The sequence below is a fragment of the Lithobates pipiens genome, unplaced genomic scaffold (assembly GCF_037356315.1).
Source record: "Lithobates pipiens isolate NorthernLeopardFrog02 unplaced genomic scaffold, aLitPip1_a1.2 Scaffold_23, whole genome shotgun sequence".
NCBI classification, from domain to species: domain Eukaryota; kingdom Metazoa; phylum Chordata; class Amphibia; order Anura; family Ranidae; genus Lithobates; species Lithobates pipiens.
In genome coordinates, this window is record NW_027507785.1 from 335,349,626 (window position 1) to 335,365,152 (window position 15,527).

Genomic DNA, 15,527 nt, shown 5'->3' on the forward strand with positions numbered 1-15,527 from the left:
GGATGGAGAGCGTCTGTGATCAGCAATTTTCAAGTCTGGCCACAGATTCTCGATGTGATTTAGGTCTGGCCTGTGACTGGGCCATTCTAACACATGAATATGCTTTGATGTAAACCATTCCATTGTAGCTCTGGCTGGATGTTTCGGGTCGTTGTCCTGCTGGAAGGGGAACCTCCGCCCCGGTCTCAAGTCTTCTGCCGACTCTAACAGGTTTTCTTCTAAGATTGTCCTGTATTTGTCTCCATCCATCTTCCCATCAACTCTGACCAGCTTCCCTGTCCCTGCTGAAGAAAACCATCCCCACCACATGATGCTGCCACCACCATGTCTCACGGTGGGGATGGTGTGTTCAGGGGGATGGGCGGTGTTAGTTTCCCCCACACATAGCGTTTTGCTTTTAGGCCATAAAGTAGAATTTTGGTCTCCTCTGACCAGATCACCTTCTTCCACATGTTTGCTGCCCCCTCCCCCACATGGCTTCTCACAAACTACAAACAGGACTTCTTATGACTTTCTTTCTCCAATGTCTTTCTTCTTGTCACTCTTCCATAAAGGGCAGATTTGTGGAGAGACGACTAATAGTTGTCCTGTGGACAGATTCTCCCCCCTGAGCTGTGGATCTCTGCAGCTCCTCCAGAGTTACCATGGACCTCTTGGCTCTTCTCTGATGAATGCTCTCCTTGCCCGGCCCGGTCAGTTTAGGTGGACGGCCATGTCTTGGTAGGTTTGCAGTTGTGCCATACTCTTTCCATTTTCCGATGATGGATTGAACAGAGCTCCGTGAGATGGTCAAAGCTTGGGAGATTTTATTATAACCAAACCCTGCTTTATACTTCTCCACAACGTTATCCCTGACCTGCCTGGTGTGTTCCTTGGCCTTCATGATGCTGTTTGTTCACTAAGGTTCTCTAACAAACCTCTGAGGGCTTCACAGAACAGCTGTATTTATACTGAGATTAAATTACACAAAAGTGGACTCAGTTACCATCAGTAAACCCATATATTCACAATGTATAAATACATAAGGGGGGGATATAATCTCAATGTATAAATACAAAAGTTGTTGAGTTATTCACTTTAGGTCATCACAGAGGACAAGGGGGCACTCTTTACATCTAGATCAGCCTTTCTTAACCATTTCAACACAGAGGAACCCTTGAAATAGTTCTCCGGTCTCGGGGAACCCCCTGCTAAGAGATCTACAACTCATGACACATTAGTATGATGGTCATTGGGAAGAATTACCTCCTTACAAATATCTAAAAAGATCAATGGTGTGAGTGGGAACTTATCTGAGAGGCAGAAATTGCCCAATGCTGAAGGAACCCCTACAACCTCTGGAGGAACCCTAAGCTTCCACGGAACCCTGGTTGAGAATCACTGATCTTGAGGAAAAGAGATTTAACCTCCAAATACGGAAAGGCTTCTTCACAGTAAGAGCTGTGAAAATGTGGAATAGACTCCCTCCAGAGGTGGTTTCTGGTCGGCTCAGTAGATTGTTTTAAGAAAGGCCTGAATGTTTATCTAACTGTACAGAATATAACTGGATACTATAATTTATAGGTAAAATTGATCCAGGGAATATCCGATTGCCTCTCGGGGCATCAGGAAGGAATTTTTTTCCCTTGCTGGAGCAAATTGGATCATGCTTTATTGGAGTGTTTTGCCTTCCTCTGGATCAACTGTGGGTATAAGATTGTGTAGATAGGATTGTATACATTTTTTGCCCCCTATTATTGGTTGAACTGGATGGACTTGTGTCAAAGAGACTAACGAGGTAACTATGGTAGATGCGGTAGATGCGGTAGATATGGTAGATGCGGTAGATATGGTAGATGCGGTAGATGCGGTAGATATAGTAGATGCGGTAGATATGGTAGATGCGGTAGATTTGGTAGATGGATGCGGTAGATGCGGTAAATATGGTAGATGCGGTAGATGCGGTAGATATGGTAGATGCGGTAGATATGGTAGATGCGGTAGATATGGTAGATTTGGTAGATATGGTAGATGCGGTAGATGCAGTAGATGTTGTCGATATGGTAGATGCGGTAGATGCGGTAGATGTGGTAGATGCGGTAGATGTGGTAGATGTGGTAGATGCGGTAGATGTGGTAGATGCGGTAGATATGGTAGATGCGGTAGATGCGGTAGATGCGGTAGATATGGTAGATGCGGTAGATGCGGTAGATATGGTAGATTTGGTAGATGGATGCGGTAGATATGGTAGATGTTGTCGATATGGTAGATGCGGTAGATATGGTAGATGCGGTAGATATGGTAGATGCGGTAGATATGGTAGATGCGGTAGATATGGTAGATGCGGTAGATGCGGTAGATATGGTAGATGCGGTAGATGCGGTAGATATGGTAGATGCGGTAGATGCGGTAGATATGGTAGATGCGGTAGATGCGGTAGATATGGTAGATGCAGTAGATATGGTAGATGCGGTAGATGCGGTAGATATGGTAGATGCGGTAGATGCGGTAGATATGGTAGATGCAGTAGATATGGTAGATTTGGTAGATGGATGCGGTAGATGCGGTAGATGTTGTCGATATGGTAGATGCGGTAGATGCGGTAGATATGGTAGATGCGGTAGATATGGTAGATGTGGTAGATGCAGTAGATGTTGTCGATATGGTAGATGCGGTAGATGCGGTAGATATGGTAGATGCGGTAGATGCGGTAGATATGGTAGATGCGGTAGATGCGGTAGATGCGGTAGATATGGTAGATGCGGTAGATGCGGTAGATATGGTAGATTTGGTAGATGTTGTCGATATGGTAGATGTGGTAGATATGGTAGATGCGGTAGATGCAGTAGATATGGTAGATTTGGTAGATGCGGTAGATTTGGTAGATGCGGTAGATATGGTAGATGCGGTAGATGCAGTAAATGTTGTCGATATGGTAGATGCGGTAGATGCGGTAGATATGGTAGATGCGGTAGATGCGGTAGATATGGTAGATTTGGTAGATGTTGTCGATATGGTAGATGCGGTAGATATGGTAGATGCGGTAGATGCGGTAGATGTTGTCGATATGGTAGATGCGGTAGATGCGGTAGATATGGTAGATTTGGTAGATGGATGCGGTAGATATGGTAGATGTTGTCGATATGGTAGATGCGGTAGATATGGTAGATGCGGTAGATGCGGTAGATATGGTAGATGCGGTAGATGCGGTAGATGCGGTAGATATGGTAGATGCGGTAGATGCGGTAGATATGGTAGATGCGGTAGATGCGGTAGATGCGGTAGATGCGGTAGATATGGTAGATGCAGTAGATATGGTAGATGCGGTAGATGCGGTAGATATGGTAGATTTGGTAGATGGATGCGGTAGATGCGGTAGATGTTGTCGATATGGTAGATGCGGTAGATGCGGTAGATATGGTAGATATGGTAGATGTGGTAGATGCAGTAGATGTTGTCGATATGGTAGATGCGGTAGATGCGGTAGATATGGTAGATTTGGTAGATGTTGTCGATATGGTAGATGTGGTAGATATGGTAGATGCGGTAGATGCAGTAGATATGGTAGATTTGGTAGATGCGGTAGATTTGGTAGATGCGGTAGATATGGTAGATGCGGTAGATGCAGTAAATGTTGTCGATATGGTAGATGCGGTAGATGCGGTAGATATGGTAGATGCGGTAGATGCGGTAGATATGGTAGATTTGGTAGATGTTGTCGATATGGTAGATGCGGTAGATATGGTAGATGCGGTAGATGCGGTAGATGTTGTCGATATGGTAGATGCGGTAGATGCGGTAGATATGGTAGATTTGGTAGATGGATGCGGTAGATATGGTAGATGTTGTCGATATGGTAGATGCGGTAGATATGGTAGATGCGGTAGATGCGGTAGATATGGTAGATGCGGTAGATGCGGTAGATGCGGTAGATATGGTAGATGCGGTAGATGCGGTAGATATGGTAGATGCGGTAGATATGGTAGATGCGGTAGATGCGGTAGATATGGTAGATGCAGTAGATATGGTAGATGCGGTAGATGCGGTAGATATGGTAGATTTGGTAGATGGATGCGGTAGATGCGGTAGATGTTGTCGATATGGTAGATGCGGTAGATGCGGTAGATATGGTAGATATGGTAGATGTGGTAGATGCAGTAGATGTTGTCGATATGGTAGATGCGGTAGATATGGTAGATGCGGTAGATGCGGTAGATATGGTAGATGCGGTAGATGCGGTAGATGCGGTAGATATGGTAGATGCGGTAGATGCGGTAGATATGGTAGATGCGGTAGATGCGGTAGATGCGGTAGATATGGTAGATGCAGTAGATATGGTAGATGCGGTAGATGCGGTAGATATGGTAGATTTGGTAGATGGATGCGGTAGATGCGGTAGATGTTGTCGATATGGTAGATGCGGTAGATGCGGTAGATATGGTAGATATGGTAGATGTGGTAGATGCAGTAGATGTTGTCGATATGGTAGATGCGGTAGATGCGGTAGATATGGTAGATTTGGTAGATGTTGTCGATATGGTAGATGTGGTAGATATGGTAGATGCGGTAGATGCAGTAGATATGGTAGATTTGGTAGATGCGGTAGATTTGGTAGATGCGGTAGATATGGTAGATGCGGTAGATGCAGTAAATGTTGTCGATATGGTAGATGCGGTAGATGCGGTAGATATGGTAGATGCGGTAGATGCGGTAGATATGGTAGATTTGGTAGATGTTGTCGATATGGTAGATGCGGTAGATATGGTAGATGCGGTAGATGGGGTAGATGTTGTCGATATGGTAGATGCGGTAGATGCGGTAGATATGGTAGATTTGGTAGATGGATGCGGTAGATATGGTAGATGTTGTCGATATGGTAGATGCGGTAGATATGGTAGATGCGGTAGATGCGGTAGATGCGGTAGATATGGTAGATGCGGTAGATGCGGTAGATGCGGTAGATATGGTAGATGCGGTAGATGCGGTAGATATGGTAGATGCGGTAGATGCGGTAGATATGGTAGATGCAGTAGATATGGTAGATGCGGTAGATGCGGTAGATATGGTAGATTTGGTAGATGGATGCGGTAGATGCGGTAGATGTTGTCGATATGGTAGATGCGGTAGATGCGGTAGATATGGTAGATATGGTAGATGTGGTAGATGCAGTAGATGTTGTCGATATGGTAGATGCGGTAGATGCGGTAGATATGGTAGATTTGGTAGATGTTGTCGATATGGTAGATGCGGTAGATATGGTAGATGCGGTAGATGCGGTAGATGTTGTCGATATGGTAGATGCGGTAGATGTGGTAGATGTTGTCGATATGGTAGATGCGGTAGATGCGGTAGATATGGTAGATGCGGTAGATGCGGTAGATATGGTAGATGCGGTAGATGCGGTAGATGCGGTAGATATGGTAGATGCGGTAGATGCGGTAGATATGGTAGATATGGTAGATGCGGTAGATGCGGTAGATATGGTAGATGCGGTAGATGCGGTAGATATGGTAGATTTGGTAGATGTTGTCGATATGGTAGATGTGGTAGATATGGTAAATGCGGTAGATGCAGTAGATATGGTAGATTTGGTAGATGCGGTAGATTTGGTAGATGCGGTAGATATGGTAGATGCGGTAGATATGGTAGATGCGGTAGATGCAGTAGATGTTGTCGATATGGTAGATGCGGTAGATGCGGTAGATATGGTAGATGCGGTAGATGCGGTAGATATGGTAGATTTGGTAGATGTTGTCGATATGGTAGATGCGGTAGATATGGTAGATATGGTAGATGCGGTAGATATGGTAGATGCGGTAGATATGGTAGATTTGGTAGATGTTGTCGATATGGTAGATGCGGTAGATATGGTAGATGCGGTAGATGCGGTAGATGCGGTAGATATGGTAGATATGGTAGATGCGGTAGATGCGGTAGATATGGTAGATTTGGTAGATGTTGTCGATATGGTAGATGCGGTAGATATGGTAGATATGGTAGATGCGGTAGATATGGTAGATGCGGTAGATATGGTAGATTTGGTAGATGTTGTCGATATGGTAGATGCGGTAGATATGGTAGATGCGGTAGATGCGGTAGATGTGGTAGATATGGTAGATGCGGTAGATGCGGTAGATATGGTAGATTTGGTAGATGTTGTCGATATGGTAGATGCGGTAGATATGGTAGATGCGGTAGATGCGGTAGATGCGGTAGATATGGTAGATATGGTAGATGCGGTAGATGCGGTAGATATGGTAGATTTGGTAGATGTTGTCGATATGGTAGATGCGGTAGATATGGTAGATATGGTAGATGCGGTAGATATGGTAGATGCGGTAGATATGGTAGATTTGGTAGATGTTGTCGATATGGTAGATGCGGTAGATATGGTAGATGCGGTAGATGCGGTAGATGTGGTAGATATGGTAGATGCGGTAGATGCGGTAGATATGGTAGATTTGGTAGATGTTGTCGATATGGTAGATGCGGTAGATATGGTAGATATGGTAGATGCGGTAGATATGGTAGATGCGGTAGATGCGGTAGATATGGTAGATTTGGTAGATGTTGTCGATATGGTAGATGCGGTAGATGCGGTAGATATGGTAGATGCGGTAGATATGGTAGATTTGGTAGATGTTGTCGATATGGTAGATGCGGTAGATATGGTAGATGCGGTAGATGCGGTAGATGCGGTAGATGTTGTCAATATGGTAGATATGGTAGATGCGGTTGATGCAGTAGATGTGCTATATATGGTATATATGGTAGATGTGGTATATATGGTATATATGGTATATATGGTAGATGCAGTAGATATGATAGATGCGGTAGATGTGGTAGATGCAGTATATATGGTATATATGGTATATATATGGTATATATGGTAGATATGATAGATGTGGTAGATATGTAGATGTGGTATATATGGTATATATGGTATATATGGTATATATGGTAGATGTCTTCAAGGATTTCACATTTCTAGACCTGCAGAACTGACCTGTTGATATAATCTGAACGGCGGTCTGGCACCTTCCCACGCCACCCTCCAGGAACTCGGCTGCTGGGAATGGTTTTTCGAACATGGCGGACAACATTCCTGGTAGGAATTCTGTCCGTCTTTTCTTTTCTGAACATACATTATGGTTCCCTCACATTCCTTCATAGCCCATCGTCCTCCATATCCGTCGGAGGAAGAAGAAGCTCCTCCCGGCGGGACGTTTGTTCAGACATGTCACACACCTAACAGAATTCAGCGCACAGCGATGGCGGTTGGGGGTGGGGGGGGGACCGGCGGCTGAGGCGGAAAGTTAGAGTGATCTGTACAAGGACACATAGAGTGACTGGCCTTTGTGTCAATGGGCCATTGTGCCAGTTCCCCGGGGAGATTGTATAGATCCCCTCTGGAATTATTTCTATCTCCATTGACTTATTATACCTTTCTGTAGGGAGGGAGCCGCAAAGGGGTCCCCTTGTTTCCTACCCTTCCTCAACATGTAAATGCCGGGCCCGGGGGGAAGATGGCAAGATACGGGTGGCAGGACAGATGATAAAATAAAGGCTGGAGGGCGGACAAAAGAAGGGTTGGGGGGTGGGGGGGGGGGGGGTTCCTCTGTTTTTAGAAAATGTTTCATGTGCAGAATAATCGTTTCCTCTGCCCCCCCCCCCCCCCTCCTGGCTTTAAATGTTTTGTCGCCTTCCAAGTTAGTTGAGATACCAAAAAGGAAAGGTCATAAGTTCCCTTCCTTTGTGCGGCTCTGAAAGTCGGGGGCTTTGGAGCTTCTGTGCCTTTCACGGCAACAAGGACTGAATAGAAAGCAGGGCAGAGTGTTGATGAGCATGTGGATGGGGCGGTGGGTGCGATTCCCTCCTCTGCATATTTTATGGCCGTGCCAGAGACTTAATGCGTTTCAGGCCGCTTGAAAAGCTTGTCAGGGTGGCAGATAAACGATGTGTGCGTCTTTCAAATAACGTACACTTCCGCACAGCGCCATTGTCTGCGCTCCGATTTATATCGGGAACCAGAAACTTTCCCCCTCTTTTTCTTCTTTCCTCCCTCTTCCACCCCTGAAATGCTCAGTGTCTTCGCCTCTCGTCCTAGGGGGCCACTTCAGTAGCCAGACCCACGCCAAGCGCACCCGAACGCCGTCTCCGCCGTCCAACCCGCTCGGATTAGCTGGCCGAGAGATAGCGGCTCAGTCACCCGGAAGAGAGCGGCGATGGGGCTGCGTGTGGTAGGTAACATCTTTATACAACGTATCCTTCCGTCTGTAGGGATCCATCGCTTTTATACAATGTATCGTTCTGTCTGTAGGGATCCATCACTTTTATACAATGTATCCTTCCCTCTGTAGGGATCCATCACTTTTATACAATGTATCGTTCTGTCTGTAGGGATCCATCACTTTTATACAATGTATCGTTCCCACTGTAGGGATCCATCACTTTTATACAATGTATCGTTCTGTCTGTAGGGATCCATCACTTTTATACAATGTATCGTTCCCTCTGTAGGGATCCATCACTTTTATACAATGTATCGTCCTGTCTGTAGGGATCCATCGCTTTTATACAATGTATCCTTCCCTCTGTAGGGATCCATCACTTTTATACAATGTATCCTTCCCTCTGTAGGGATCCATCACTTTTATACAATGTATCCTTCCCTCTGTAGGGATCCATCACTTTTATACAATGTATCGTTCCCTCTGTAGGGATCCATCACTTTTATACAATGTATCGTTCCCTCTGTAGGGATCCATCACTTTTATACAATGTATCGTTCCCTCTGTAGGGATCCATCACTTTTATACAATGTATCGTTCCCTCTGTAGGGATCCATCACTTTTTTATACAATGTATCTTTCCGTCTGTAGGGATCATCACTTTTATACAATGTATCGTTCCCTCTGTAGGGATCCATAACTTTTATACAATGTATCGTTCCCTCTGTAGGGATCCATCACTTTTTTATACAATGTATCGTTCTGTCTGTAGGGATCATCACTTTTATACAATGTATCGTTCTGTCTGTAGGGATCCATCACTTTTATACAATGTATCGTTCTGTCTGTAGGGATCCATCACTTTTATACAATGTATCGTTCCGTCTGTAGGGATCATCACTTTTATACAATGTATCGTTCCCACTGTAGGGATCATCACTTTTATACAATGTATCGTTCCGTTTTTTTTATAAATCGTTATTATACGTTGTAGCGATGAGAAGGGTCGGGTGACATCAGGGGGGCCGATGGTGTCCCGGAGGGTTGATTGATGTGATTGATACAAAGTTATCATCTACGGAACGCTTCACTTTCTTTTAACTTTAAAAGTTTTTTTTCCCTTCTTGCACCTGATTGGATGATTGAAGGGAACAGCTTCACCGCATTCACCAAGCTCAGTGAATGTTCATTTTACAAAGAGAACATTCAGTTTGATGAGTGAAAAGTCTTCACACCTTTAGTGATTCCCAATAAATCTGTCAAATTCTTTCGCTTGTTTGAAACTTTGTCAGCGCTGAATATGAAGTCACATCATTTACAATCGTTATATTTGTATCTATTTTCTTATTATAATTTTTAGAAATGTATTATGTAATCCTCCCCTGATTATTAGGCCTCATGCACACGGACGTTTTTACAGCCGCTTTTTTGAGCTTTTTTTGCAGCTTAAAAAGGCCTGTCCATGTTAGTCTATGGCTTCATGCCCACCTAGGCGTTTTTGAGCTGCAAATGGCATAGGCGTTTTTAAGCTGTAAAAAAAACCCAGGACCAGTGGGTTCAGTTTCTTGGAGCTAGAGCTGTAAAAACGCGAATCGTGCAAAAACGCGCAAAAACGTGCAACATATTTTCTTTGTTTTCTGAGTGCTATAGCCAAGAGATGTGTTTCTTAAAAAACGCTACTTAACGCTAACGCTAAAAAACGCGCAAAAACGCGCAAAAACGCCAATGCAAAACGCGGTAAAAATCACGTTTTTTAATGACGATTTTTCCAGGCATCGGAGCTAGCTTTGCAGCCAGTTTTTTAAAACGTCTGTGTGCATGAGGGCTTAATGTTATCCTCATCCTCTCCCCCCGATTATTAATGTTATCCTCATCCTCTCCTCCCGATTATTAATGTTATCCTCATCCTCTCCTCCCGATTATTAATGTTATCCTCATCCTCTCCTCCCGATTATTAATGTTATCCTCATCCTCTCCTCCTGATGATTAATGTTATCCTCATCCTCTCCTCCCGATTATTAATGTTATCCTCATCCTCTCCTCCCCCTCCCCTGATTATTAATGTTATCCTCATCCTCTCCTCCCCCTCCCCTGATTATTAATGTTATCCTCATCCTCTCCTCCCCCTCCCCTATTTATTAATGTTATCCTCATCCTCTCCTCCCCCTCCCCTATTTATTAATGTTATCCTCATCCTCTCCTCCCCCTCCCTTATTTATTAATGTTATCCTCATCCTCTCCTCCCCCTCCCCTGTTTATTAATGTCATCCTCATCCTCTCCTCCCCTCCCCTGATTATTAATGGTATCCTCATCCTCTCCTCTCCTCTCCTCCTCTGATTATTAATGTTATCCTCATCCTCTCCTCTCCTCTCCTCCTCTGATTATTAATGTTATCCTCATCCTCTCCTCCTCCTCCCCTGATTATTAATGTTATCCTCATCCTCTCCTCCCCCTCCCCTGATTATTAATGTTATCCTCATCCTCTCCTCCCCCTCCCCTATTTATTAATGTTATCCTCATCCTCTCCTCCCCCTCCCCTATTTATTAATGTCATCCTCATCCTCTCCTCCCCCTCCCCTGATTATTATTGTTATCCTCATCTTCTCCTCCCCCTCCCTTATTTATTAATGTTATCCTCATCCTCTCCTCCCCCTCCCCTGTTTATTAATGTCATCCTCATCCTCTCCTCCCCTCCCCTGATTATTAATGGTATCCTCATCCTCTCCTTTCCTCCTCTGATTATTAATGTTATCCTCATCCTCTCCTCCTCCTCCCCTGATTATTAATGTTATCCTCATCCTCTCCTCCCCCTCCCCTGATTATTAATGTTATCCTCATCCTCTCCTCCCCCTCCCCTATTTATTAATGTTATCCTCATCCTCTCCTCCCCCTCCCCTATTTATTAATGTTATCCTCATCCTCTCCTCCCCCTCCCCTGATTATTATTGTTATCCTCATCTTCTCCTCCCCCTCCCCTATTTATTAATGTTATCCTCATCCTCTCCTCCCCCTCCCCTATTTATTAATGTTATCCTCATCCTCTCCTCCCCCTCCCCTGATTATTATTGTTATCCTCATCTTCTCCTCCCCCTCCCCTATTTATTAATGTTATCCTCATCCTCTCCTCCCCCTCCCCTATTTATTAATGTCATTCTCATCCTCTCCTCCCCCTCCCCTGATTATTATTGTTATCCTCATCTTCTCCTCCCCCTCCCCTATTTATTAATGTTATCCTCATCTTCTCCTCCCCCTCCCCTATTTATTAATGTTATCCTCATCTTCTCCTCCCCCTCCCATATTTATTAATGTTATCCTCATCCTCTGAGGATTCTTTACTCAGCTGCTTTCAGGTGTTGGAATTTCTCTTGACACTCAGAATTTGGAATGTTTTGTGATGTGGAGGCCACATCGCAAAAACGCGCAAAAACGCCAATGCAAAACGCGGTAAAAATCACGTTTTTTAATGACGATTTTTCCAGGCATCGGAGCTAGCTTTGCAGCCAGTTTTTTAAAACGTCTGTGTGCATGAGGGCTTAATGTTATCCTCATCCTCTCCCCCCGATTATTAATGTTATCCTCATCCTCTCCTCCCGATTATTAATGTTATCCTCATCCTCTCCTCCCGATTATTAATGTTATCCTCATCCTCTCCTCCCGATTATTAATGTTATCCTCATCCTCTCCTCCTGATGATTAATGTTATCCTCATCCTCTCCTCCCGATTATTAATGTTATCCTCATCCTCTCCTCCCCCTCCCCTATTTATTAATGTTATCCTCATCCTCTCCTCCCCCTCCCCTGATTATTAATGTTATCCTCATCCTCTCCTCCCCCTCCCCTATTTATTAATGTTATCCTCATCCTCTCCTCCCCCTCCCCTATTTATTAATGTTATCCTCATCCTCTCCTCCCCCTCCCTTATTTATTAATGTTATCCTCATCCTCTCCTCCCCCTCCCCTGTTTATTAATGTCATCCTCATCCTCTCCTCCCCTCCCCTGATTATTAATGGTATCCTCATCCTCTCCTCTCCTCCTCTGATTATTAATGTTATCCTCATCCTCTCCTCTCCTCTCCTCCTCTGATTATTAATGTTATCCTCATCCTCTCCTCCTCCTCCCCTGATTATTAATGTTATCCTCATCCTCTCCTCCCCCTCCCCTATTTATTAATGTCATTCTCATCCTCTCCTCCCCCTCCCCTATTTATTAATGTTATCCTCATCCTCTCCTCCCCCTCCCCTATTTATTAATGTCATCCTCATCCTCTCCTCCCCCTCCCCTGATTATTATTGTTATCCTCATCTTCTCCTCCCCCTCCCTTATTTATTAATGTTATCCTCATCCTCTCCTCCCCCTCCCCTGTTTATTAATGTCATCCTCATCCTCTCCTCCCCTCCCCTGATTATTAATGGTATCCTCATCCTCTCCTTTCCTCCTCTGATTATTAATGTTATCCTCATCCTCTCCTCCTCCTCCCCTGATTATTAATGTTATCCTCATCCTCTCCTCCCCCTCCCCTGATTATTAATGTTATCCTCATCCTCTCCTCCCCCTCCCCTATTTATTAATGTTATCCTCATCCTCTCCTCCCCCTCCCCTATTTATTAATGTTATCCTCATCCTCTCCTCCCCCTCCCCTGATTATTATTGTTATCCTCATCTTCTCCTCCCCCTCCCCTATTTATTAATGTTATCCTCATCCTCTCCTCCCCCTCCCCTATTTATTAATGTCATTCTCATCCTCTCCTCCCCCTCCCCTGATTATTATTGTTATCCTCATCTTCTCCTCCCCCTCCCCTATTTATTAATGTTATCCTCATCTTCTCCTCCCCCTCCCCTATTTATTAATGTTATCCTCATCTTCTCCTCCCCCTCCCATATTTATTAATGTTATCCTCATCCTCTGAGGATTCTTTACTCAGCTGCTTTCAGGTGTTGGAATTTCTCTTGACACTCAGAATTTGGAATGTTTTGTGATGTGGAGGCCACATTTGTGGATGGAAATTTCCACACAGAGAAGGATTTCTACAGCCGCTGTGTGTCCTGCATCTGACTTTGGTTGGATAATATGAAGTCAGGATGGGATACAACACATTCCCGGATTATTCCACCGTTCCTGCTGAGATTATCTGCAGAGACGCCACGGCCCCCCATGTGATGATCAGACACAGAGAGAGACACGAGCGTACACCCCCCCCATAACCCACAGCCCCCCATGTGATGACCAGACACACAGAGAGACACGAGCGTACACCCCCCATAACCCACAGCCCCCCATGTGATGATCAGACACACAGAGAGACACGAGCGTACACCCCCATAACCCACAGCCCCCCATGTGATGACCAGACACACAGAGAGACACGAGCGTACACCCCCCTTAACCCACAGCCCCCCATGTGATGACCAGACACACAGAGAGACACGAGCGTACACCCCCATAACCCACAGCCCCCCATGTGATGACCAGACACACAGAGAGACACGAGCGTACACCCCCCATAACCCACAGCCCCCCATGTGATGACCAGACACACAGAGAGACACGAGCGTACACCCCCATAACCCACAGCCCCCCATGTGATGACTAGACACACAGAGAGACATGAGCGTACACCCCCATAACCCACAGCCCCCCATGTGATGACCAGACACACAGAGAGACACGAGCGTACACCCCCATAAGCCACAGCCCCCCATGTGATGACCAGACACACAGAGAGACACGAGCGTACACCCCCATAACCCACAGCCCCCCATGTGATGACCAGACACACAGAGAGACACGAGCGTACACCCCCCTTAACCCACGGCCCCCCATGTGATGACCAGACACACAGAGAGACACGAGCGTACACCCCCCATAACCCACAGCCCCCCATGTGATGACCAGACACACAGAGAGACACGAGCGTACACCCCCATAACCCACGGCCCCCCATGTGATGACCAGACACACAGAGAGACACGAGCGTACACCCCCATAACCCACAGCCCCCCATGTGATGACCAGACACACAGAGAGACACGAGCGTACACCCCCATAACCCACGGCCCCCCATGTGATGACCAGACACACAGAGAGACACGAGCGTACACCCCCCTTAACCCACGGGCCCCCATGTGATGACCAGACACAGAGAGACATGAGCGTACACCCCCCATAACCCACAGCCCCCCATGTGATGACCAGACACAGAGAGACACGAGCTTACACCCCCATAACCCACGGCCCCCCATGTGATGACCAGACACAGAGAGACACGAGCGTACACCCCCATAACCCACGGCCCCCCATGTGATGACCAGACACAGAGAGACACGAGCGTACACCCCCATAACCCACGACCCCCCATGTGATGACCAGACACAGAGAGACACGAGCGTACACCCCCATAACCCACAGCCCCCCATGTGATGATCAGACACAGAGAGACACGAGCGTACACCCCCATAACCCACAGCCCCCCATGTGATGATCAGACACAGAGAGACACGAGCGTACACCCCCCATAACCCACAGCCCCCCATGTGCTGATCAGACACAGAGAGACACGAGCGTACACCCCCCATAACCCACGGCCCCCCATGTGATGATCACACACAGAGAGACACGAGCGTACACCCCCCATAACCCACAGCCCCCCCCATGTGATGATCAGACACACAGAGAGACACAAGCGTACATCCCCATAACCCACAGCCCCCCATGTGATGACCAGACACACAGAGAGACACGAGCGTACACCCCCATAACCCACAGCCCCCCATGTGATGATCAGACACAGAGAGACACGAGCGTACACCCCCATAACCCATGATGGAAAGAGATGGAGATATTTCCCATTACACTAATCATCAATGGAAAGAGATGGAGATATCCCTTTGCATTGATGGATAGTGGGGAAAATGCCCCTTTGCAGTAATGATCAGTGTAAAAGTGACCCCTTACATTGGATATCAGAGGGAAATTGCCCCTGTCATTGTCTGTAGTTGACAACCTCCAGAAGAACCTTGCTGGGGGGGAAGGTTGTTCTACTTCGGCCTTTCTCAACCTTTTCAACAAAGAGGAACCCTTGAAATACCTTTCCGGTCTCAGGGAACCCCCTGCTAAGAATGACTATATCCACAACTCTTGATCCATTAGTGTGATGGCCAATGGGAAGAATGCTCCTTACACCTGAGAACATTGGAAAGATTTACCATTTTACACACAGCCAGACAGATCAATGGTGCCAGCGGGAACTTTCCGAGAGGAAGAAATTGCTCAAGGAACCCCTACAACCTCTGTAGGAACCCTGATTGGGAAATCGTG

At 46.0% G+C, this 15,527-nt stretch overlaps 1 protein-coding gene across 4 annotated transcripts in view; it reads left to right on the forward strand.

Annotated features, from left to right (window-relative positions):
* The window catches only part of SLC6A9 (solute carrier family 6 member 9), a 198,284-nt gene that overhangs the window by 101,602 nt on the left and 81,155 nt on the right, over positions 1-15,527 (forward strand). Inside the window, exon 1 of one of the 4 annotated variants that reach the window (XM_077450768.1) lies at positions 7,790-8,219. The exons of the other annotated variants lie outside the window; for them this stretch is intronic. Coding sequence (XP_077306894.1) covers positions 8,205-8,219 — 15 coding nt within the window. The 5' untranslated portion in view covers positions 7,790-8,204. Of the gene's footprint in view, positions 1-7,789; positions 8,220-15,527 lie in introns of those variants that run through there. 4 annotated transcript variants of the gene reach the window in all.